Below are 27902 nucleotides of genomic sequence, written 5' to 3'. Positions count from 1 at the left end.
TTTCTCCTCCTCCGCAAAATAAATCTCATGGGTGTAACTTGCGTGTATGGTCCCCCTGTTCCAAATAGAAAAAATATTTTTTTTTCTATATTTTCTGCAAGACTATTGCCAAAATATAGAATTTCATATCCAGTATTTCTGTTTACTTGGTACTGGAATTAATAAAATTGGAAGTAATTGTTTTGTGTATGTATAATTGTGCAGAACAGCCATGGATATATGTTTTGTGCTGCTATATATAAATGTATGAAAATTGTTAGGAAAGTTTCTAGAGGGTGGAAAATATTCTTCCCAGGCAAAAGTAATTAAGTTAGTGCCAGGGAAAGAAAAACTAGAGACGGGGAATTTCCTTAGCTTTCCCCCTTACAAAAACCTTTTGTAAGTAACAAACGTTCTGTGTCTGACGTTTGACTGCCTAGCATGCAGTGTGGCTCCGTGGATTAGTGAGTAGAGTCGTTGCTTATTAATGATAAGTTCCATGGTTCGAGTCCTGCTCAGAGAAGTCCATTCTTTTCATTATTTGTTTCCCATATCTGAAGATGTTTCTCCCCCTCCGTAATTATCTGGTGCTCTCAGCTCACTTGAATTCAACAATTGGTAGTGGGATGCTCTGAGGTTTGAGTGAGCTTTAACATGTCTAGTTACTAAATCAAAATTTTCAACAAAATATGGATGCTATCCGATCATTTTGTCTCAAATTCTAAATTTGCGCATGTGACTGTACCTCTCTTTCATCATATTTGCATCTCTCGTTCTCCAATGTTATCAGCTATGGCATGAGATGGCTTGGGAGCAAAACTTGAAATCATAGAAGTGCAGTACCAATGGGCTCACTCTCACTAAGCATTTAATTAAATGTGCTTTCACACTGAAGGAGGGGGGTATCCGCTCTTCCTACCCTCCTGAAGTAACAGAATATTTATTCAGACTCTGCAAAGTCATTTCAGATCAAACGACAGAAAGAGTGTTCATTCCAACAGCAACAGGATTAGACTTTAATTTTTTGTTTCAATTTATCGTCTTAAATAGGACAAATAGCAAGTAATATGTTTGCCATAAGAACTACACGTCTAAGATTTATTTCATTTTGGAGAGATGATGCTGTAGAATTTTCTGGTAGTGGGAATTTCGCCAAGTGTACGGGAATTTTTCAGCTCCTGGCGGTTATGCCACCCGCCTTGCTTTACAGCTAATTTGGTTGCATACTTCCCGGCAAATGCTTCGGACTTAACTGGTGGAGCACCTTAGCCGTAAATCTCCATATGGCTGTACCATCCAGAAGTGTCCCTCGCTGTACATCAAGAATTTGTGTGGCCCACTGTACACTTCACCAGGATATAATTGCACGCCCGAATTTCTGTAAGTTCTTCAAAATTGTAGGTTTGGCAACAACGCATGCAAAATAATGCTACGGTAAGTTATAGAAAAAAATACCGACACTTTCGAACATAGCTCACAGTTTATTATTTGAAATACTCTATTCTCTTTTGAAGACACATTTAGAACATTATAGTACTTGATAAGTGCAGAAAACTTGATTGTTGGTAAAGTACACACACTTTCCTACTACAAAATTCGTTAAGGAAAGGAAAGTTGTTAAGAAGTTCGTTCTCTATCCATACAACTGGAAGGAAACTTCATAGTTGTTTCGATAGCCTTGCGTGCTAAGCCCTTACCTTTCGTGGGGTGTAGTACTTCTGGACCTAGTTCGAATCCCATTTTTTACTTTTTAATTTTTCAGTTATTCTTGCCGTACATGTTTATACAGGGTTCCTACTGATCTGGAGAAATCTATTTCCCTGACCTTTGGCAGGAAATTCCCTGACTTTCATGACAGGTGTCGGATGACGTCGACATATAAATAAGGAATAAATAACGGTGAATATTTATATATGAGAACATTTATTCTATACAGATAAATAGTAATCAATTGCTCACACGTACAACAATAAGAAAAAAATGGTTGGCTAAGCTGAAAATGGTGTACAATTAATGTTAAAAAAATATATTTTATAAAATTTCCCTCACTTTCGATGATTTCCAGCCTTTTTCCCTGACCTGCATGATTCTCCCTGACTTCCCCGACCAGTAGGAACCCTGTAAGTACACGAACGTGATGGACAACTTTCTAATTTATCCAAAAATAAGAAAGCGCACAGGCATAAAACCTTTTTATATATATATATATCCCAATGTGATTCCTCCTTAGTGCAAATCACTTCTTACATCGATCCATAAGATTTTGGTAAACCTGAAAATAAATCCGGAGTTCTAGTATTCATGAAATCAGTCTTAATATCTCCTACATTACTATCAGAACGAAGTTCATATTATTATTATACACGTTTTTGGGGTGGGAGACCCGGGTTCGATTTCCGGCAGGGGCTCATGTGGTTTGGAGCCTACGTTAACCTATAGGTTCACATCTCATTTAGCCTCGCTGCTGAAATGGACGCTAAATTTAAAAAAAAATATTATTAAGTAGGGAATAAAAAACGGCTTGATGCTACTAAATTCGGTGAGACGTTTAATTTCCTCCCAGTTTGTTGTTACACTTACGGACCTTGTGTTGTCTTGGTGTATCAGAACCGTTTTAGATAGGTTTTCACGACGATCTCATACTTTTGCACCTAAACGTCTTAATAGCTCTCAATAGCTTCGCCGTTTGCTAGAGTATCTCACAAGAATGCCCTCAATTTCATAAAACATTGGCCATCACCTTACCCCAAATAATCTCACATGAGTATTTTGCGAGTGAAGATGAGATGTGTTCTCTACTGCTTTCAAATTGGTTTTGTCTCAGATTCAAACTAGTGGATGTAACCCATACATTGGATTACGATTTTTTTTTCTAAACCCTGGTTGTATCCTCTTTATAAAGATAAATGATGTGCTCAAAAGTGAGCACCCTTTCACGTTTTCCTATAGAAAAGTGTGTCTGAGGAGAAATCAAAATGAGTTGAGGCCATACTGGAACAATATTTGATTATATATATATATATATATATATATATATATATATATATATATATATATATATCTTAGATCCTGCGCAGGGCAACGTTTCAACTTCGAGGGGAAAATCACACTTAGAAAGAACACTGAACTCGCTGCCGATTGTGTTCAGTATTCAGATTTTGGAACCTGTCTCGTCAATATTTGCCTTACGCTCTGCAACATGTTTGTATCTTCAAGACTTCATCCAAAGGTATAGTTTCTATAGCACACCAAAGGTTTTTATTCTGCAATATTATATCATAGATGACATCACTGTTTTCTGGGTCAGTATTATTGAAGGTGCACCGCAGCGAAGTTCATTAACAATGAACGTCTGACCTTTGAGAAACCTGCAACTCAAATTCTCACAGTAACATTATAAGTTCTACGGTTCCTCAATGACTGACACATATCAAGATGGATTTACACCTAGATACACCTAGGATGGGGTAATATCCTTCTAGTAGAAACCCAATAACAGCTTGGCTTTCTCCTGCTGTTCCATGGTCATGCCTATTCACAAGTCCATTCTGCCTTGAGGTTCGGAGCAAAATTAAATTATAGGGTCAATGATGTAGGTGAGAATTCTGTATCCATCATGAATATCGTTTTTGTGCTACTTTGAACTATCCATATCAATTACAGTGATACTTCGTTAAAAAAAAAAAAAAAAAAAAAAAGGACAGTAATAATAATAATAAAATACTAACATATACTTCTATATAAAATAAATGTACAGAAATTGAATTTTAGTCGGTTTTATATAAATTTTGTACATAGTCTAGAAATAACCTAGATATTCACTGTTACCAATTAGCCATTAAATAAAACAAATCTACTGGAACTTCCTACACTTTTATTGTAGGAAATTATTGTTCTTTTTTGAGTTAATTACAAAGGATTATAACAAATGTAGTATAAAGTATCAAAGATCTTGGGTTCGAGGATCATGCTGTCCAAAACATAAAACATTCCAACCTTGATTGACAGCATTAATATGAAACATAAATATTACGCAGAGTAATTATAAGTGTACCCAAAGAGTCATTCGCCATTAAGACGAATTTCGAGAAAAAGCGATATTAAACTCCCTATCTGCTCCAGAATTCACTGGGCCAACGTCATAATGAGACCTAGTTAATTCTATTTTGCAACAAAATGTAACGACGAGTAAAATTCGCGACTACTCAAAGTGACAAACAGAAGTACACTTTGGCCGTAAGTTAATTCAGCTAAGTGAGATAAGTCTCGGAGCTAATTATTTACTTGCCCTACAGACCACAGATGGGTCTTCGCGGGTTACGAACACGATAGACTGTGCGGAGAGATACAGCTCACGCATAGGTCTGAATCGTACTGCTTTTTAAAGAACTGAACAAGTCGTTATAAACCATCTCAATTTTCTTCTACATTACAAACCGTAACTTTCGTCCAACTACGTCATAGCCCTGTATCTTATTCCACTTGGTCCAAAATATTATTTTTGATATTTCTAAACTCGGTCACCGCTTTCCATCCATCTTGTAATGATGACGCTCAGATGTATTTCCGTCGAAGAACCTGTTTCTTTTGACTGACGTCACTCAAAGATTTCTGTGCAGTGCCTGTTAATAGTTTTGCGAAGAATTCTCTTCCGTGTTAAGGACAGTTATTGTAGTTACTCCTTTCTATTGTTTACTAAAGTTTTTAATGTCTCTCTTTTAGAAGTTTTTGAATAAAAAGATTTTCTTTTCTGGATGTCGTCCCTTTTTTCCACTGGAACGTGGTACTCCCATGCTAACGAAATACAGCCGGTCAATAGTGAAATGTATGACAAAGTTTTTATTTCTGGATGAGTACCATGACCATAGTAGGACGGATCACAGGTTGAACGTTAAGATCCTGGGTTCAAGGATCGTGATGTCCAAAACAGAACATTTCAACCTTAATTAACAGCATTAATACGAAACGTAGAGAGTAATTATAAGTGTACCCAAAGAGTCACTCACCATGAAGAAGAATTTCGAAAAAAAGCAATATTAAGATCCTGATCTACTCCAAAATACACTGGGCCAACGTCATAACAAGACCAAGTTAACTCTATTTATATCTATATAAAAAGTTATAACAAAAGTTGTTCGTCTCGAAGGAGGACATCCAATGATACCACACTCGACTCCCTACCCCCACCCCCGGGGGCGGGAGGGGGTCAACTTTTAAATCTTAAATAACAACTTCGTTTTTTTTATCCCAGATACCGATTCTCCATGTAAAAACACATAACTTTTGTATTAAAACATTCTTTTCATTGCGTGACAAATAACGCAGTAATCGCGAAAAAATCAAAATGGGTAAAAACTGTTAGGGATGAGCACAAATCGAGCTACGAGTTCTGAGCCTAGTCACTGTTTATGAACTCCATTTTCGAGTCGAATCGAATTTGATAAATAGCTCGCTCATTCAGGTCGTTTTGAAATCATGGCCTGTTTAGACTGCAAAGTGAAAGTCATGGAAAATGTAGGCAGTAATGTGGAATACTTTTTGTGTTGCTCACGAGAGGGAACACTGGTCACCTCTAGTCTCGTCTCGATAACAAGACGATAAGGGATTTTTACAACGACCTTAGTTCGCCTTGGCTCAACTGAGCCGATGTCTCGAGCTACCTCGAGGGGGGCGCGGTGGCTCAGTGGTAGAGCGTTCACCTCTGGTGCTTGGGGTCCCGGGTTCGATCCCAGCCCCCGCCAAGTGAACTTTGTGGTGGACAAACACCGTGCTCGTGGGTTTTCTCGGGGTTCTCCCGTTTCCTCCCACTTTCTTCATTCCACCATTTCACTCATCTCTCATAATCACCGTCTCCTTTAGCCTAACCGGCATAACCGTGGGACGTAAAACTGAAAGATTTCATTTCGAGCTACCTCGCTTGATGTGAGCCATCGGTTCGGTTGGGATGAGCTATTTCCTCCGTTCGGTTCAAATGAGCGAAGAGCTCCAGCAGGCTCAGTTGGGTAAACTTTTGGCTCGGATTACTTTTCGGTTCGACTCGTTAGTGAATGAGGTGTGAGCCGAGCTATTTGAGCGGTTGATAGGCCTAAGCCCGGGCCGAGCAGTATTGAATGTGTTTAGCCGGAGCCTTATAACTTTTAACAGTTTTTGGTTCAAGCCGGAATACTTCCTCCTCTGGATCTCAAACCTAGAAATTTCTGAACGATGTCCTTGCCTCCTAGGCTTCACGACTATCGATGTCGGCAGGCAACTAGTTTCTAGTATTGAGATACAAATCGCCTATCTTTCATATTTATACACAGTGTTGTAACAATAATAATAATATGTAGTGGTATCATTGCTAATAATTATATTTTTTATGTAGAATACTTGAAGTGAGTACTTGAAACTACACACAGGATTTGGCTCGTTTTGGGCCGACTCGACTCAAAAAGCGACCTGAATTCGAGTCGAGTTTCACAGAAAACTCGCTCGAACTTGCTCGTGCCCATCCCTAAACACCGTTAACAAATGATAAGAAAATGTTCGAAATGGTGACTATTTTCTACGTACATTCTTTATCATTCAAATTACCGTCTATGAAGCAAGGACGGCGATCATGCGTTGCAATCCATGGTCAGACTCTCGCTGTACATGTAACACTTGCGATGTGTATTGCAGAAAACGGGCACCATTTCGAACATTTGTTTCAGTAAACAATGGAGATGTGTGACAAGCATTGAGACTTTCCTAAAACAAGCACCACGATGGCGAGAGGCAAGAGAACTCGCCTTGAAACAAGCACCTTGATGGTGAGGGTCCATGACATTTGGGCGCGAAACATTTGGACTCAAAACCTTTTATACAAATAGGTTTTCTACCTACATATACATATACTGTATTTCATAACTAGAAACCGTACTATTGTGTAGCAAATGTGTAATCAAATAAAATGTTTAATTGAATTTTAAAATGTATATAAAATAGGCAATGTATGAAGTGGAGGCAGTTTGAATATTCGTTAGGATTCATAATCCAATGGAAAATTTAGAGTGCCTTGACTTCTACAATGCAAATGACCGGCTATGACTTCTAGAACTAGGAAGACGCAGAAAGAATGTGCAACAATGTTGACATCACGGAAAAATCATATAAATACCACCGGATTCTCTTCCGGGTATGGGGGAGCCGCGGTGGCTCAGTGGTAGAGCGTTCACCTCTGGTGCTTGGGGTCCCGGGTTCGATCCCAGCCCCCGCCAAGTGAACTTTGTGGTGGACAAACACCGTGTGTGTGGGTTTTCTCGGTCTCTCCCGTTTCCTCCCACTTTCTTCATTCTACCATTTAATTCATCACTCATCATCACCGTCTCCTTTAGACTACCCGGCATAATCGTGGGACGTAAAACTCAAAGATTTCATTTCATTTTTCATTTTTCTTCCGGGTATGGGAAGTTTTATTTTGACATCGAAACTCTGCAAGTCAGATTATTCATCATTAGTTTTGTTACTCCGCCATTCTGTCCATCAGAGGTTCTGCTCGCCATCGTTACTAAAAGTAAGTGATTATGCATTGTCTTCTCTAATCTTTAAGTCATACCAGTCCATACCATGCTCTGTGACTATTTAATGATTCAACATCAGATCATTAAATTCTTACTTTAAATTGTTTCTGTTATCGAATTTTACCATTGAATTTCTACTCCCATGTTTCTAATCAATTCTGAGCTACACTATCTACGCCCCATGACTTGCATTAATTTAAATTACTTCTGGGAGGAAGTGGGTGGATGTTAAGGCCATTGAATAATTTCATGTATGAGAATTGTTTGGGGTTCGCAACCAAGACAAGAGGTCTCCGTTCGACATGCCTCTGGAAGTTTTTAACTGCCTTTTACGTTACAAAACCAGTCACGTTTAAGGTAGATTGCGAACAAATTTCTAAGGTTTTAGCATGGTGGAGTGCGCGGTCTTTTGGATAGTGGTACAAGCTATTTTGTATGTTGAAATTCACTGTTCAAATTGATTTCGGTCTCGTAATGTTTCACCAAGCGCAGGAGTGTGCAATCATATTTCAAAGTGTATTTATATGTTTTAGAATTTAAGTGCTAAGGTTATATTTAAGGTGGTTTAGGAAATTAAGGTTATATTACATAGAGGAGAATGTTATATTAGTTATTTAAGTTATAAGATTATTTTTCTTGCCTTATTGTGTTCATGCCCATTGATGAGTTAACAGAATTGTTAGATGACATACATTTACGTGTAGTGAAATTAAAGGAAAGTCAGCGGAAACGCAAACAAGAATTAAACTTTAATATAATACTAGGCGAAACAGCAAAATGAATCAGGGAGCGAATACAGAAACTCCGGCAAACAATTAGGTTAAGGTTGAGATTATCCGAGATTTGTTGCCTATTCCGAGGTTCGATGTCAAAAGTGGTGATGATATACGTTTATTTATGAAAGAATATGATGGCGTATGTAGGATCAATGGTTGGGACGAAACTAAGAAAAAGGAAATGTTACCTTTAGCATTTACAGGGCAATTTAGAAAAAAGTTACGGGTATTTTTGCAAAGACAAAGTGAATAGCCACAATCTTATGACAATTTAAACACATTTATTTTTAAGGAATTTGGTACATCTACACTAGGTTTAGATATAGATCAATTGCGAGAAAGAATACAAAAACCTGATGAACCAGTCACGAACTTTGTCTATGACATGCTTTTGCTGATTCAGAGGTTTGATGACAAGTTGTCAGAGGAAAGGGTGATTGCTCTTATAGCTTCTGCATTACAACCTTATAATTTAGAGCGTATTGAAGTATATGAATTTACAACTGTAGAAGAAATGGTAGCTATTTTAGTTAAGCTTGAAAAAAATAAAGCTCGTGTACAGAGAAGGGAAGAACGTGAACATAATACTTCCGTTACAAAACAATCTTGGAAGTCCGTACTTCCAAAGTTGAAAACTTCATTAACAGCACATTCTTCCGAGGTCGAGTCAGATAGTGAAGTAGATGTAGTGCAGAGTCAATCAAGTAATCAGACACAAAGTCCAGTTAGCGCCGATCAATTGCAGTCGTTGGAGAAAAAGTTAGAGAAATTAACTTTACAGATTAGTCAGCAACAATCTGATCAGAATAACAGTAATAGTAGTAATAAAAGCAATGGTAATAAAAACACGCAGAATTTTCAAGGAAAAGGGAATAATTTTTTCAGACAAAACAGAGGAAATCAGAATCATAACTCTAGTCAAAGAGGAAATTTTAGAGGTCGATTCCGTGGTAATTATAGGAATTTTAGAGGCCAGTCGAGAAATCAATTTTATCCTAGAGATAATTTTCATAATTACCAGTTCCAAACACCTATGTATGGTAGTAATTATCAACATTATCCGACTCAGGCACAAACACATCCCATTCGTTCTGTTTGTGGTCATGAATTTCACACACAGGATACATGTTTATTGCGGAAACAGTCTTTAAACGCGTAATGTCTGTAAATATGGGAGGTACATTTACAGATAACGCAGTATTCGGAAAAAAGGGTCATGTCGTAAAATCCTCCATTACTACTCAAAACAATATGATTTTAATGCCAATACTGATAGAAGATAAGAATGCTCATACTGTGTTAGATTCTGCTTCAGAAATATCAATAATTAGAGAACATTTAGTTTCACCAAAGGCTAAGATTTTGAATATTGATACACGCATAAAGGAATTACTCAAAATTTTCTTTTGATAAATAAAATAGCAATTGTTCGTTTTATAATTAATGGAAGAACTTTTCATCATGCTTTCCACGTGTTAAACAATTTTTCCCAAGACGTTTTTAGGGAATGACTTTTTAGTACGGTATCCCAGAGAGCACAAATAGACTTAAATAGAAATGTTTTGTTGCTACGTCGATTTGAAAAACCTCCTAGGTTTGATATAAGTAATAACAGGGATATTTCAAAGGAACTATCACCAAAGGCTAATAATTTAGTTGGTAATAGTATGAGCCCTGGGTTTGTGTTGGTTAATGATGTTACTATTCCGCCTCGAACGAAACAATTTGTTGAAGTAAAATTAGCGCATTCAAAGACAGGAAAAGAATGGTTACTTGAACCAAACAAATCGTTACACGACAAGACAGAAATTTTGATTCCTAGGACAGTTTTATCTCCCAAGCAACACTGTACAGGTTATTAATCCTTTTGTGACTTCAATTTCGTTAGCGAAAAATGAGACTTTAGGGTATGCCGAAGATCTAGAATATTTAAGTGATTTTCAATGTTTCAATGTACAGTCAGAGGATATAGATTCAGATCAATTGATGAAAGATCAGAAATTGTTTGATGGCACAGAGAATAATTGATTGATTTATGTTATAGGTATGCCGACGTGTTTGCTTGGTCAGAGGATTCCATAGGGAGAATTAGGAATTATGAGCATGTAATAGAGTTAAAAACACAGGTTCCTTTTTATAGAAGACAGTATCCCATTCCTGCGGCCCTTAGACCACAAATTAGAGAACAAATCAACCTTCTTTTAGACCAAAAAGTGATTGAATATAGTGAAAGCCCATATAATTCGTCAGTGCTGTTTGTAAAGAAGAAAAATGGAGATTTACGTCTATGTTTGAATTCACGTCTCCTTAATTCTCATGCAGTGTTACAATCTGTTTCTTTACCACCAATACATGACATTTTATCCACCATATGAGGAATATTGTACTATTGTTCGTTAGATATCAAGAACGTATTACATTGTGTTCCTTTGGCAGAACAATCTAGACCTTATACAGCTTTCAATTTGCCTCAAATTGGGTCATTTCGTTATCGTTCCATTTCCCAAGGTTTCTTAAATTCTCCAGCAATATTTAGTAGAAATATGTCCATGTGTTTAACGAACGTTTATCCTGAACGTGTGATGTGTTATATGGATGATGTCCTAATTTCAACAAATTCTCAGGAGCAGATGATTGAAATTGTAGAAAAAGTGTTCCAAAGATTACGTAATTACGTAGGTCTGAAGCTTTCTGTTGAGAAATGTAAGTTTATACACGATAAAGTAATAGCGTTAGGACATGAATTATCCAGGTTTGGTTACAAAATTTCGGATAAGATCATCATTAATTCAATCAAAACATTTCAGACACCAACATTAACTAAAAAATTAAAATCATTTTTGGGACTTACGAATTATGTTCGGAAATTCGTTAAGGACTATGCAGAAATAGTGGACCCTCTTCAAAAACTGACGAAAAGAAATTTGAAATTTCATTGGACAGACGCGCACCAGAGAAGTTTTGATAGACTAAAAGAAGAATTAATGAAGACTCCCATATTGAAGCCGTACGATCGGAAGAAACCTTTAGCTTTGTACACAGATGCTGCCCGAAAATCTGTGAGTGGAATTTTGATGCAATGCGATGAAAATAAGAAGTGGTATCCAATCGCCTACTACAGCAGGAATTTACGAGACAGTGAGAAGAATTTGGACATTTATTCTTTAGAGTTACTCGCAGTGCTAAGTGCATTTAAAGCGCTTAGAGTATTTTTAATTGGTCGAGAGTTCAAGTTGCTTTGTGACAATAGGTCAATTACCTACGTGAAAAATACTCCTAACCTACCATCGAAGATGGCAGAATGGCAATTGCAGCAAGCGGAATATAACTATATTCCTATTCATTAGGGATGGTACCGAGACCGAGACTAGTCTCGGTCTCGTCTCGATAATTCTAGACGAGACCGAGACCGAGACGCACTTTTATATACCAAGACGAGACCGAGACCGAGACGGACTTTTACATACCGAGACGAGACAGACCTCTATAAATCGAGACGAGACCGAGACGAGACCATGGTCAGTCTCGAAAGTCTCGGTCTCGTCTCGAATATTGATAGTTATTTTGCTTTTATCAAAATTTGTTTCGTTGCTTTATGAGATAATATGGGAACGGTTGACTGATGTACAGTACCGTATTTAGGGGATAGGTATCGGTCTCAAGCCCTTCCCGAAATAAATTTGTAATCTTTTTTCGCATTGCACGTACAACACAAATGTTTGTTACCCGTTCCTCAAGCCTCTCCCGAAACAAAATCCACTGCTGTTCTATATAATCTCCTCTCTCTCTCTCTCTCTCTATCTATCTATCTATCTATATATATATATATATATATATATATATATATATATATATATATATATATATATATATATATATATATATATATATACAGGCGCGGATCCAGGATATGATCAAGGGAGGGGCTAAACCATACTTTGCCTCTTTATCCAGTGTAAAGCAGGATTGAAGCTCATTTTATTCAGTATATACCTGAGCGTTAAGGGGAGATATAGTCCCTATAGCCCTTCCCTTGGATCCGCGCCTATATATAAACAAGCAGTGTTACCAATACAAAATAAAGTTGTATTTTCTCAAATTGCACTATCAGGGTGTCTACTGGAATACCAGAAAGTAAATTCATGACTTTTTCATGACTTTTCATGACCTTTTTGTTCAAATTTTCATGACCATGGCGATAAAAATTTACCATTAGTAATAATAAACCCCTACCATCAGTGGTGCATCGGTTAAGATGAAGATTACATTATGTTCTTATTTGACTAATGTACATAATGTCGATTAGCTGACAACTAATTTTAAAATGCAAGAGCAATTTAAAAGGCAGTAAACAAATTTTTAATTGCGGTTCAAGTATGGGTTTAAGGCTTACCAGGTTCTATAGATTTAAAAAAACCTTGTGAACAGTCCCGTTACATTCAGCTACGTTTTTTATCTGCATTTTATGTACTCTGAATTCTAAATTTATAATTTTCGTTCACAAGAAAAGACTGATTACGTAAATATACAATTCTTTTCCATCGTGTCATATTTGAAATTAGCGTACATAAACATACTGATAAGACCTACTGAATTTGTTCATAATGGAACCTTCATCCTGGATGAGGTCTGATGCCTTCTTTCTTCTCTTTTTTCAAGGGTACTTTTACAAATATTTTTTTCTCGCAGTCTGCATACTAGTATCACATCAAAACTTTAAAAAATAAAAATTAAAAAAGAACACAAAAATGGACATCTTGATTGAATATCACAAGTTCAACTTCTTTTTCAATGAGTTAATTTAAACATCAATTCCATCAAGGTCTGAAGTATCCATCTAGCACAAATTTGACTGAAATTAAGCATTCAGAGAACTGCCCAAAGACAACACAAATTATAAAAGAAATTCGTTTTTAAAAAAATAGATCATCAAATTTAAAATCTGCAAACTCAAACGAATAATATTATTTGCATAAGCCTAAAGGCCCAAAAATACACAATTTACATTTCTCAGAAGTAAAGAAATAGCAGATCAGAAAGTTGGACAGTAAAAAGTTGTTACTATATTACAGAGACTAGAAGATGAAATAGGGAGCAGCTAGGAAGACAGTAAAGTACCAGTTAGTCAGCACTAACTGGTGGGGGAAATTCTCACAATTACTGACCTGATACAACTGTTTCAGTACATGCAGTATGAGGTATAAAAGTATGAAGTATAAAAATATACTCTGGGATTTCAGATTTTCATGACCAGTTGGGTAAATAAAGGACTTTTTCATGACTTTCATGACCACTAAGCAAAATATATGACTTTTTCATGACTTTCATGACTTTCATGACCAGTAGACACCCTGTATGTAAGGTATTACCTATTTCTAATTGAGATAATAAATAAAACCACAATACCACATACATTATTCAGTGTAATAAAGGACAATACAGTATCACTAACATCAACATTTTGGAGATCTCTAATAACTCAAATAACATAGACGGTGCAATGCGCATCATTTGCATCTTAGCGTCAACTACTATGATCATGGTATAATAATGTATTTCGAGTGAATGAAGGAACAAAGTTACAAGAAATGAAAATTTTAACTTTTTCTAAAGACTTTACTTCGAAAACGTACTGACATATCACGTCTTATCATGTAGATGCTTCCAAAAGACTTAAGTGATCATAATATAATTTACAAGAATTGTTATTTCAAACCGTTTCAGAGATACCAAACACATGGACAGTGATTGTTTCATTGCGTAAAATAACGCATTTGTGTTAAGTTTTTATAATGATTGTTGTTTTAGTTTGCTTCTATAACATTACAACAATAGTTTTTGGTTGTTTTAATTACAAGTTGCAGTTCCATTATTTTAAGCAGTGTTGCCAACTTAAATAAATTGCTAAATATTATTCTAAATATAGTGCAAATAACGTAACTAAGCTGCAAAATATTTTAATAACTCGTAATTTGCTGTATGGCGCAAGAATGGTTTCGAAAGACGACGCTTTTCATAGTCTTTGGGCTATTTATAATATTAATGTCAAAGTTTTCGTTCGAGCAATACATGTAAATGCAAATTGTAACTGAAATTAAATGTAACTGATAACTTTTCAGTAACACTAGTTGTTCCCCTAAGCCTTAGGCCTGATGTACACAAAACCATGCTTAATTAAAAGTTCTAAATACACCCTAGTTACATTTCACTTGTTTTAGTTTGACCCCGACCACCTCAAACTCGATCCATACCATATAGCTATATGCAATTATTCAAGGACTTACAGTTAGTAATACACATTGTGTTGATTTTTGGTTTAGTTTGTTTTAGTTTAACGTCCCATGATTATGCTAGGGCGTCTAAAGGAGACGTGGAGCTAATGATTATAATGGAATGGTCGTTCAGCTGTACCCCCACCGGAAATCGAATTCGAGACCACGCGAACCGAAGTCAAGCGTGCTAGCCGCTAGATCAAATGGAGATCCTCACATTGTGTTGATTTAAATCATTGAGTCAGTGTTGCCAGATTCGAAGATCAAAAAGTAGCGTGTCTGTGCTCCAAAAGTAGCGGATTAGAACTATTTGTAGGCCAAATATATACAGTAGAAATGAATTATTTGGCAACTAATGACTGGTATTAATTGAATAATTTTTAACATGGGCTGGAAAATGTGCTGGACATATTGCAAGAAATTATGATCGATGAACAAAAACAATTCTAGACAAGATACCACGAGATAAAAACAGCATAGGAAACGTCCTTGTACAAGAAGGTTTGACGAAATCAAAGACAAATGGGGAGTAACCTTAAAAAGAATTGCTCAATATAGATAGTTGTGGAGAGGACTTGGAAAGACCTTCATCCAGCAGTGGATTGACAACGATTAATTATGATCATGGCTATGATTTTTATTATATCTGGACCTCAGAGGTAAACTAAACCAAGTCATAATTTCGTAATTTTACAAGAGAAGCGAAAACCCAGTTCCTTATGCAAGACCTATAGTACTGTTTTTCAAACTATATTAAGTAGTTACAAAGTAATAGGATGCTTTTAGACTTATATTCTTACACTACTAGAAAGAACATAGTATATCAAAAAAGTATTCTTAACTCAATTTCGACAAAAAAAAAAATGACTTAGCATAGTCTAAAGTTCATGTATATATATATAACTTTTACTAGCTAAGGTAGGGTAAAAACAGATCCAAAATTTAACGAAATTCGTACAGCGAAAAACCAATTTGATCCTTCATATTGCAGCAAAACTACGAAAATTAATACAAAAGAAAACTAAAAAGTTAAGAATCACTTGTTTTGCCGGGACAAAGAAAATAGATACATAGCTCGAATTACCTATATACATACATAATATTTATTTCCATGTTTCGCAAGTAATTTTCAAGCAATATAAAATTTCAGCATAATGAACGTATGATTAGTTTTCTCGAATAAAGATCACATGCACCGCTGAGAAAAATTAAATGAAATCTTTGAGTTTTTCGTCCCACGATTATGCCGGTTAGGATAAAGGAGACGGTGATGATGAGTAATAAATGAAATGGTGGAATGAAGAAAGTGGGAGGAAACGGGAGAACCCCGAGGAAACCCACGCACACGGTGTTTGTCCACCATAAAGTTCACTTGGTGGGGATTGGGATCGAACCCGGGACCCCAAGCACCAGAGGTGAACGCTCTACCACTGTGCCACCGCGGCCCCATGCACTGCTGAGAACTCAGAAATAAGCTTAATCTATGTTACGGCACTGGATATATGCTTATATAATACATTACGACCTTATAAACTTGCATAAGAAACAAAATGTTCTTAAAGTGAGACGTGAACTATACGAAACATAAGACTTTGAATCTAACTTGTTTGGTGATCCAACCCGAGACCACAGATAGCAAAGATGAGTGCCGTAGCTCCCACCATAAGGTTAAGGAAGTGCCTGTTTTAAAGTATCAATTAAACACTGAGATGTGTAACGGTAATAAAGTAATTGATCAATTTGAAACAAAATATATGGTAGTAATAATTTACTCTATTTGTTACGATAATGAACGTTATATTCTGTTTTTAAAATGACAATCAAAGCAGAGTGTTTTGGATATTAACTGAAAAATTGTAAAATTTCAATTTCGGTACGATTAAATACATTCGTGCTGTTATGTGTTGCGTTATGCGTTAGGAGGTATTGAACAATTCTGATTCAAAGGAAGTAAATAAACTACTGTATAGTACTGGACTTAATTTAATAGAATTTAATTGTATAGGCAGTACTGAGACTATTTGAGACAAAGTCTATTGTTGAAAGTCAAATATGAGTTACTATTAGTGTTTTATCCCAGGTATGATATGCCCACTGATGATTGAACCCGGAACACACGCATCGCATGAAAAGCAATAGCGCTAGCAAATTAGCTACGAAGTACATCATACCATATTTCTGTCAATAATGAAGGCAAAGTAAGAACCGGAAAGGATAGACTGTACGATAATAATACTTTCACAATTTTAATTTCATACTATTTATTTCGAGACTTTCGAGACGAGACCGAGACTTGGCCTTCGAGACCGAGACCGAGATCGAGACAAGCATCTGTTGACCGAGACGAGACCGAGACCGAGACGGCGATTTTTGGCACGAGACGAGATCGAGACCGCTACTTATCAACCGAGACGAGACCGAGACTGTACAAAGTCTCGTCTCGTCTCGTCTCGATACCATCCCTACTATTCATGTTAAGTCTTCAGGCAATATGGACAATATTTCAGAACAAAAATGAAATTAAATCTTTAAGTTTTACGTCCCACGGTATGCCGGTTAGGCTAAAGGAGACGGTGATGATGAGAGATGAGTGAAATGGTGAAATGAAGAAAGTGGGATGAAACGGGAGAACCCCGAGAAAACCCACGAGCAAAGTGTTTGTCCACCACAAAGTCCACACGGCGCGAACTGGGATCGAACCAGGGACCCCAAGCACCGGAGGTGAACGCTCTACCACTGAGCCACCGCGCCCAATATTTCAGAACATTTTTAGTATTTTGAATCAGGCATTATTTTATTTTATTCATTTTGACATTCACTTTATACATCATATATTATGTATAGGATACTCCACATATTACATATAGGGTGTTTCATAATTTATGGGTCAATAATTTAAGAAGAATTGATTGATTATTATTATCATTTTATGTAATTTTTTGGTTTTGGTTTAACTTTTCATTATTTTTCACGCTTTTGTTTCAATCACCAAAGAAACAAAACATTTAATAAAAGCACAGGGAATATTGTATACCACAATGTGTAATCAAACAAAATAATTAATTGGATTTCAAAATGTGTATAAAATAGGCAATGTATGAAGTGGAGGCAGTTTGAATACTCGTTAGGATTCAAAATCCAATGGAAAATTTAGAGTGCCTTGACTTCTACAATGTAAATGACCGGCTATGACTTCTAGAACTGGGAAGACGCAGAAAGAATGTGCAAGAATGTTGACATGACGGAAAAATCATATAAATATTACCGGATTCTCTTCCGGGTATGGGAAGTTCTATTTTGACGTCGAAACTCGGCAAGTCAGATTATTCATCATTAGTTTTGTTACTCCGCCGTTCTGTCCATCAGAGGTTCTGCTTATCACCGTTAACAAAAGTAAGTGATTATGCATTGTCTTCTCTAGTCTTTAAGTCATACCAGTTCATACCACGCTCTGTGATTATTCAATTACTCAACATCAGATCATTAAATTCTTATTTTAAATTATTTCTGTGTTATCGAATTTTACCCTTGAATTTGTACTCTCATGTTTCCAATCAATTCTGAGCTACGCTATCTACGCCCCAAGACTTGCATTAATTTAAATTACTTCTTGGAGGAACTGGGTGAATGTTAAGGCCATTGAGTAGTTTCATGTATGAGAATTGTTTGGGGTTTGCAACCCAGACAAGAGGTCTCCGTTCGACATGCCTCTGGAAGTTTTTAACTGCCTTTTACGTCGCAAAACCGGTCGCGTTTAAGGTACATTGCGAACCTATTTCTAAAGTTTGTACTGGATACTTGGTCTTACATCCTTAGGTCTTTCAGGTTATAATTTTTATCAAACCAGTCAATTAAAGGCATCTGTAAACGTGTTACAAGGACGTGATCATTTGTTAACAACAGGTTCAAAATCTCAAGAAAGCTTTTGATCATGAAGTTAAAATTATACAGAATGTAGCCTTAACAGTCAAACACACTATGCTGAAAATGAAATCACAGATACAAGAAGGATTTTGTAAAGTAGTTAGCACAGAAACCTACTTGCTTGCAATGTTTACGTACTATCAATCACAGCAAAGGATTATGAAAATGACATCTGATATCCCTCAAAATAGAGTGACTCACGAAATATTAAATTCAAAGCAAGTTTTAAGTTTAGTTAAAAACCACGCAATTTTAAAAGATACTTTGTATGTCAATGATATATGTATATTTTATTCAATTTCATCTGTATTTTTGGTTAACTTTAACTTTGAGACACTGAATGTTGATTTGAAAACGAAATGCAAAGAAAAAAATTAAAATAAAAAATATAATAATATTATGGTAACAATTTGGTAACTTTTGAACTTGATATTGTTTTGTATTTTTCTTTTCTTATCGGACTTCCGAAAAATAATCATCAAAAGATTTCGTTTTCAGTTTTTTATTAGAAATGAGGAAGGAAGAGGGAGAGAAAGAAGAAGGTAAAAGAGGAAAACAAGAAGAAGGAAAAAGGTGAAGGAAAGTAAAAGAGAAAGAAATACTGGGTAATTATGGGAAGTATGATAACAGTATTTTATTAGTTGTTAAAGAATGAATTAATTCAATAGTCTATTAATAGAGGATCAATTGGGAAGTGATCTGAGGGAGACACATGTTCCCTCATACAACCCAGACCCGGATCCAGGCAACTACACAAAAGGGAGTTGCCTAGACCCAGCTCGTGTGATGAGACAGTTTAGTTTAATTGCTGGTCTGTTATTTTTGCTTTTTAACGATAATTAGCCAGTATTTGGTATTCAAGGATCAACGTTGAGATCGTTCGCACATTTGAGCTAGTCAGGGAAAAGAAAAAAATTAATAATAATAATTATTTAGCATAATCAATATCTTTCTCTTATAGACGAAAATTTTAAACCTTTAAAGAGATTATCCTTCATTTTGGCCTATCCTATCAATTTAGCTGTTTGGCTTATCTTATTAACTTGGCTGTTTCCTAGACCCGATTTACCTTAACTGGGAATTTGCTTTTAGGATCTACACAATAAATTAACACAGAGAAGATATATCGTAGAGCTACAATTAGTGTAAATATCTTAAATTAATATTAATGTCGAACCTGAAAACTAGATCCATTTCTCAATCACACTCGCACTCATACCGGACAGTGGTTATATACAATCAAAAGATACTAAACAACTACAATTGATTAGACATTTATTTACACTTACTCAAGAAAATTATGCAATATGCAGTAACTACACATATATTTATATATTAATATTGCAATTTACATATAAGAATAAGCATACATAGACAGAAACAATAGCGCCTTGATGACGCATTTAAATGGACATTATATATATATATATATATATTTACCGAAATAATAAAAGAAATAAATTTGTTTATTTATATAAGGTTTAGATTTAGATGTTATCAACATACAGGTACATATTCAACAAATTTACATATATCCGTCTATATGTTCATGTTACTAGACAACAAATATAACTTGGGAATTAGATTTTTAAAAAAATCAAAGAAAGAGAAAACTTTGGTTTATAAAGAGGTGAGTCCTTTCTCACTTACGAACTTTAAGGAGTTTTAATTTGAATTTTCATGAGTCTACATCTCATTTGATCAACATGCATATTATTTTTCCGGCTTAGAACCACAGAGGTCACATGGCAACTACGGCACATTTATAGTGTCCAATTATTTCATTCTAAAATCAATATTTATAATTGCATCAATACTAATTTATCACACGACGCAGTTTTAGTCCATGGGTGCCAGACTAAACACCCTTACTTTTGTGTTATTCACGAGAAACATATTTAATGGTTACCATGTTCTATCTTCCCATTTAGAAATATTATTTGTAGGCATACTTATGAACCTACTGTAGTCTCATTTGGTAATCAAAACTGTTGTCATCTCAATTTAATTAATATCATATTCGTAGACACACACAACACATTTTCGAGTCCAAGGAAGAATTCACTTTTTTATGTCACATATTAGAAGAAAAGGAAGAGAAGAAAAAAATTTCACTGCTTTAGCTTGAAGATTCGTGGGACTGGTAAAGGACTTTAGACGTGGGTACACAAAAGGATATTTGGTTTACAATATGTTTCTTTGGTGTACTAAAAGCAGCCTGCCTTTAGTTAATCTAACATGCCATTCACAAAAGTAATAACCATATTATCTACTGGGGTTACACAATTAAAGTACAATTATACAGAGTATGCGGCGGTATATTCACACATTTACTATCTATGTCGGACGTTTCCACTGTGGCAACCAATACACTTTTCAGGGACTAGGTACGACGACATTATATACATATTTACTCAATTTACTATCACACATTGTATTACTTTACTACTATATTTACACGTCGTTCGTCTTAATAAATCATTACATATATTTCAATATATCTCTACATATTCATATATTCAACAAATATTCGTTTTCTCTTTTAACATTCATTCCCCGACTAGTAATTTTTCCCCCACGTTGCAACACTTCAAATAACAAAGCAAGAAAAATAATCCGACACTATACAACTCTTAGTGGTACATCCGCGCATAACTAATATTAAGAATAGGTTGATATTTCTTTTCGAATATACAATTTAGAATAAATAATAACTACCCCCGGCAGGCACGTGAGTACAATATATATATTTTTAGATGTTCACAAACCTAAATTGATACACTAGTCTTTCCGGGCCCAGACTATTACCACATGAATATCTATATTGGACAACTGAAAACAGAAATAAAAATGACTCATCATTCAAGATGAAATTGAGAAACGAAACAAGACCAGAGAAAACGCAGGTTAAAAGAAAATTAAAAGTAGGAATGAACCATAGTCGCTTTTGCAGTGGGTCAATTTACGATGAAAACCAGTCCCTTACTACGGTGTAATAATGAATTACCTCCACGAATCACGTCTCACGATATCTCAGTTGCTAACTTTAGTTGGAGACACATGTTACATGAATGAAAAATTATGAAATTCCAAAACTTTGGGGGAAGGAGGGGAAGGTTAAAAAAATCGGAGAAAGGAGTAGAATAAAAGAATAGGTAAGAGAAGAGCACAAGAAGAAAGCGGCGCGCCAAAGGAAAAACTAGGACACTACTACTACAAAGGTAAGTGGTCGAATTTACGTATATCACATCCTATAGCCAAATATTCTCTCATAGACCGAAATAGGCAGCTAACCAAATATGTACCTTCTAAAATATATAACCTCAAAGCCACGATGCAATTCCCGTTGGCCAAGCCCTTGAGGTTCCCGAATTATATCGGAACTGTGGCGTAGTCTCTAATTTAGAATTTCTAAAAAAAATTATCCGACCCCTCAGAAAACTAAGAGGTTTTAAGGACAGAATGGAAAAAAATAGAGTAAACAACGATAAGAATAGAAAATCCTAACTAGGGATTTGCCAAAATAGAAAATATAAATAAAGCTAATTTTATAGTGGCGATTTTAATTGCCAAAGTACGCCAGTGGCATCCCCATACGCAAGAGCCACTAAGTCTTGAGATGTCGATCGATTTCCAGAACTACCAGCTTTAAAACTAAGAATACCGTGTATATTTGTACTGTTTACATAGAGCCTGATTCACCACTTCATATATATGAACAGTTTTTTGAATTTGTAGAATCAAATTGTCCTGTGGGTTGCACAATTCTTTGTATAGGGGATCTGAATCTACGACAAATAACTAGTTCAAATTTCGATTTAATGACGTCATCAGCTAAATGTAAAAGTCTTGACAATTTTATGTCCCTCTTTAATTTGATTTCAATTAATAATATTCCTAATAGCAATGGCCGAACCTTAGATCTTTTTCTCACAAATCTCTCAAAAGTAACAGTTCAAAGAGAATGCGATCCACTGGTAATAGAAGATAAACATCATCCTCCCCTTCTTATTCAGTTTACAGCATTGTATTCAACCAAACTTAAAACAGTGCCTAACACAGTAGGTTATAATTTTAGGAAAGCAGATTTTGAAAAACTTTACCGAAACCTATTAGCTGTGGATTGGGGGATGCTGCAGAATATTAAGGATGTCAATCACGCTGTCGATCTATTTTATGAAGTATTGTATCAAATATTTGATGATTGCATTCCCCGTAAAAGAGCAACTAATAAAATCTACCCTACATGGTTTACCCCAAATATTATTAATAAAATTAAACGTAAAACTTATCATCGTAAAAAAAGTCGTCTGAGTGTAGGTAACACTAAGTACCATGAAGAGCAATTTCGTCAACTGCGTAGAGAAATTAAAGCAGAAATAACTGCTGCTTATAAAGAGTTTTTAAGCAGCACAGAAGATAAATTGAAGAATGATCCGAAATTATTATGGTCCTTCAATAAAAATAAATCGCCTCACTTGTCTTCTGATCGCATACAGTACAATGGTCACGACCTTACTTATGATAGGGACATAGCTAAAGCATTCGGGCAACATTTTAGTTCAGTCTATGGCTCCTCAAGAGCGGACTATGACGTATCGAGCATGTCTCTAAATGATCGTTCCAGTGCTCTTCTTGATATATTTTCACTACCTCTCATATCTGAAAAAGAAATAAAAGAAGCAGTAAGGAAGTTGAAATCGAAAACAGCAAGTGGCCCAGATATGATCCCAACGTACATTGTGAAAGGCTGTTCAGATATATTCTTACAACCTCTGAATATTATATTTAATTTATCTATAAAAACATGTACCTTTCCTGAAAAATGGAAGGAGTCAGTTGTGTGTCCAATACCCAAAACAAACTCAGCTAGCAACATCGAACAGTTCCGACCAATTTCTATCTTATCTGCGTTTGCCAAGGTGTATGAATATATACTGCATAAGCGAATAATGGATCATGTTAAACCTGCATTATCTGTCAGTCAGCATGGATTTCTGAAGGGCAGATCTACTGTATCAAATCTAGCACTAATAGCAGACTACATTTCGAAGGAACTTGACAAGCAAGGACAAGTAGATGTCATATATACTGATTTTTCTAAAGCATTTGACGTCATTGACCATGGCATTCTCTTAAACAAACTGGCATCCTTTAACTTCTCGAAATCAACTCTGCAATATTTTGCTTCCTACCTTCAAAATCGTAAACAAACTGTATTGCATGAAAGATTTGAGATTTATGATTACGATACAACATCTGGAGTCCCTCAAGGCTCGAATCTGGGACCTCTACTTTTCATTTTGGCGGTAAATGATCTTCCTGAGTGCTTTCAGTTTTCTAAAAATCTACTCTTTGCTGATGACCTTAAAATATTCAACAGAATTGAAACAATTCAGGACTGTTTAGAACTTCAGAGTGACTTACAAAATCTTGAAATTTGGTGTAAAAACAATAAATTTAAGTTAAATGTTCGTAAATGCAGTTATTTAACATTCACTAGAAAAGAAAAATATATTCAATATAATTATTCAACATTAGGGGAAAAACTAAAAAAGCTTGATTTTATAAGGGATTTGGGAGTTATTTTTGACTCAAAATTAACCTTTATTCAACATATTGAAACTATTTGCAAAGAAGCCTACAAAAATCTTGGATATATTTATCGAGTCAGTAAAGATTTTCAAAATGATCAAACTTTAATTGTGCTGTATTATGCATACGTCAGGTCAAAATTAGAATATTGTAGTAATATATGGAACCCCAATATACAGAAATACTCATTCTTGATTGAGCGTACTCAAAATAAGTTTCTAAGGCCTCTTACCCTTAAGAAAACAAAATTCTATCCAAAATTTGAAAGCTACATTAACCTTGTTGAAAATTTTAATTTTGAAACATTAGAACTCAGGAGAAGAAACACTGATTTATTGTTTTTACACAAACTCTTTCATGGCAAAATAGACTGTCCTGATCTTAACGAAAAAATATGTATCCAAGTACCATCTATTAAATTGCGCACTGCTTCGAAAAATACATTTTTTTGTATGACAGCGAAAACAAACGTTTTAAGCAGATCTCCTATATGGAGAGTTAGTGCAACCTACAACACGTTAGTTAAAGAAAATTTCAACCTGGATGTACTGGCAATGGATGTAAGTAGTTTTAAGAAGTCTATTAATTTTGTAAGACAAATGTAATTATGACCAATAGCTTTATTAACCTATATAATCTGTATAGCGATATACTATGTAACACTGTAATTAGGCCTGTGCCTGTTGTGTTATATGTCAATAAATCAAATCAAATCAAATAAATTGAAAATGAGTGAAGGGAGAGGGGGTCGACATCTGGGTACGATAACGTAAGAAAGTTTACTGTATTTATTTACTGAATTTCCCATTACTATCCAATTTGTTTCTGCTATGAGCAATAGTAAAGTAGGCTTGTTGGGTGACGCGAAAAAAAAAAGTTTTAAGTCGCAGGATTATACTAAGCTAAATGCAGATATTTCACCAAACCATGTTTTCAGATGGTTACTATATTCCATAAATGTTCTTAAAATGTTTTAAATGTCAACCATATAACACTACCCACCCTGTCAGACCACGTTCTTGCTGTTCAGGTACCAGTGCAAACAAATCTCCCCCAAACTATGAAGCAGAAATGTAGCCCTCTATTTACACTAACCTCTTCGCCCAGGGTTTTGGTGTGAAAACCAACACTCGAAATAATAATATTATTCATCCTACACAACATTTAGCAGTCTTTCACATTAATAATTACATCACATGTACATTTAGGAGTGCCTTCTCATTCGTCAATATTCATTTTAATATACTCATATATATATATTTATCATTTATATATATTCATAAATACTACATAGTAGATTCACTACTAGGCGCCCTATTCTTAGTATTCACTTCAAAGCAGTCAATACTCATGTAATTAACATATACGCAAATAAAGCAAATATCACCGTAGTGTTGGTTAACACGAAAACCCCTACGAACCCGGATCCTCTTACATCGAAACCTGATACATTTTACTTCACAGCTTGAAAGATTATATGTTCATACAGATAGAAAAGCAAAATTATCAATACTAAGTCTCGGTTAAATACGATTTGTCTGAACGACAACAATGGAATTTTTCATTCTGCAGTTATGAATCAAAAAAAGAATAATATTCCAATCCGACACGGAAATAAGAATTTATATGGCTGAACAACTGTTTAAGAAAATAAGTGCAGTTTATTTCAGTTGATATTATAGCTATTTGATTACGTAGAATGTTGAAATTTTCAGAAATGTTATATTAATGACCAAACTAGCTACCAGGTTGTTTATCTTGGCCGGAAATAATATGGTCTTTAAAATAATCACAAAATAAACCCGAATTTGGCCAAACCTAATTCACTAATTAAGTAACCGGAGCAGAAAACAATGGTTGGTACGAACTTTCGACACTATGGCGCTGTAAGCATGTTTTACTGCTCTGTGAATTCTCCTTGCACTAGACAGACTAATTTACTCTCGAAATATTGAAATACTTATTTTGACGGACCATTATGAAAATTTGGTAATAAACGATACACTGTCCGCCCATACACACATTCACAGGCTCATCTACATACTACTGTTACACTAATTTCACATCACTACAATACTACACATACTAATACATATTACTAAATACATGTTAATCACTACTACCAGCCAAATTAATTGCACACGAAATAAATAAATAACTATAAATCCAGATGTTTTCATATTTTAAATCGGCTCTGATAGTTGGAAAACGGAGGGTGTAAACCAATCTAGGACCTAAATGGCCCTGTTATTAGTTACTTCATAATGCTGTTACTCATCTGGTAAATGTAACTGACATGTTCACAAAACTGAAGAACAGAAAATGGTTTGGGGTCCCCTTCCTAAAGGGAAAAGAACCCCTTAAATATGTTAATTAACCCATTCTTTTGTGGGAAACGGTACTCACTCCGGTAGCGAGCGGGAGCCCCTGTCTAAATTTACTCAGCCATTATTTTTACAACTAACCTAACTACACAAAATATTGGAAATACCCCCATGTTATCAATGAAGCAAGATTACACTACCTACGTATACATATAAATAAACGAGACTATATTTGGACAGGCCCCCGTGACTTTAGAATGAAATTTAGGGAGGGTATGACGGAATCTTTAAAGGAAAACAATATCTTGGCACTGTCTTCAAATAGTAAAAGCACAGTTCACAAAAAAATCCTGTCCATCACTCTTTGATAAAGGTAAACATGGCGTTGACTAAGTGCTTACGGTATCCCACTAATTTCAACTATTTCAGTTTATTATTGTTTAAAATTTATAATTTATAGCTCCCCGCTACTCCCGACTGTTTATTTCTTTACTTAAAACTAATTTTACCTTAAATTTGTTCTGGTTTAGCAGTTCGAAACGCTAATTTACAGGAGCCAAAAATAATGTGTCTTCTTCATCGGATTCCGCGTAAGAAAAAACCAAGAACGCGGTTTTTTCCCAGCATCAGTAAGTAGTACCAATCAAATCAGAGGAAATTGGCGGTGAGAATATAAACCGAATAAGAATTTGAAAAAGTCTGGATATAACTGGATTTTAAGAGGATCAATGTATGTCAAACGAAGTGAGAGGGGGAGGGGGTCTAAAGTATTCTTCAAAATTTGGATTGCTAATTAATACCAAAAATTTTTACTCAATGGCAGACCTATATTTTAAAATAGCAGTAAAATGATGATTCCCATAACCATTCGTAAGAAATACACTTGCCTCTGAAATTAACATAAAATAATGTAAAAATAAAAGTATTTCTCTCCAACATACAATTTCTACTGAATTATATTTCAAATAAATATTAATTTTGAGCATGATAATAATTAAGTAATTAGAATATAAGAACCGAAACATATTTTGGAAAAATTCGCATAGTACAGTATCAGTAAAAAATTAGTCCCTTCCCAACAAAAATTTCTGCTACAAATACTGTAACAGCATGTTACAGATTTAGTTTTGAAAACACCAGTAGTAACACCAAACAAAATTTCAAAATTGTTTCAACTTTCCAATTTAGGAATCTTACATTCTGATAAGCTTGTGAAGTATAATATTCCAGACCAGGTATATGAAAGCGACAACAAATTCATGGAAATCAATAAGTTGTTATGTAAATGGCATTCATTTTTATTTTTATGCGAGACGTCTAGTTTACGAGTCACTTCTCCATCGAAATGTTAACGAACATGATCTTTAATAAATCGTTTACTGATTGTAAAGTTCAAACTATCCCACATAAGCTTGAGTATAGTCCTGCAGGATTATTAGTTAATTCCTTAGTACCAGGACACATTACAAAAAGAACATCTCATAACCTTCT

General features: G+C 35.2%; 1 protein-coding gene across 7 annotated transcripts in view; it reads right to left on the bottom strand.

Moving 5' to 3' along the window:
- The window catches only part of LOC145678409 (structural maintenance of chromosomes protein 5-like), a 1106524-nt gene that overhangs the window by 115522 nt on the left and 963100 nt on the right, over window positions 1-27902 (bottom strand). Inside the window, exon 21 of one of the 7 annotated variants that reach the window (XM_081748530.1) lies at window positions 19881-23154. The exons of the other annotated variants lie outside the window; for them this stretch is intronic. Coding sequence (XP_081604656.1) covers window positions 23149-23154 — 6 coding nt within the window. The 3' untranslated portion in view covers window positions 19881-23148. Of the gene's footprint in view, window positions 1-19880; window positions 23155-27902 lie in introns of those variants that run through there. 7 annotated transcript variants of the gene reach the window in all.

The sequence above is a fragment of the Thermobia domestica genome, chromosome 2 (genome assembly GCF_964235325.1).
Source record: "Thermobia domestica chromosome 2, izTheDome1.hap1.1, whole genome shotgun sequence".
Classification (NCBI taxonomy): Eukaryota; Metazoa; Arthropoda; class Insecta; order Zygentoma; family Lepismatidae; genus Thermobia; species Thermobia domestica.
Note: the sequence above shows the minus strand (reverse complement) of the source record. Positions and strands in the feature narration are given on the sequence as shown.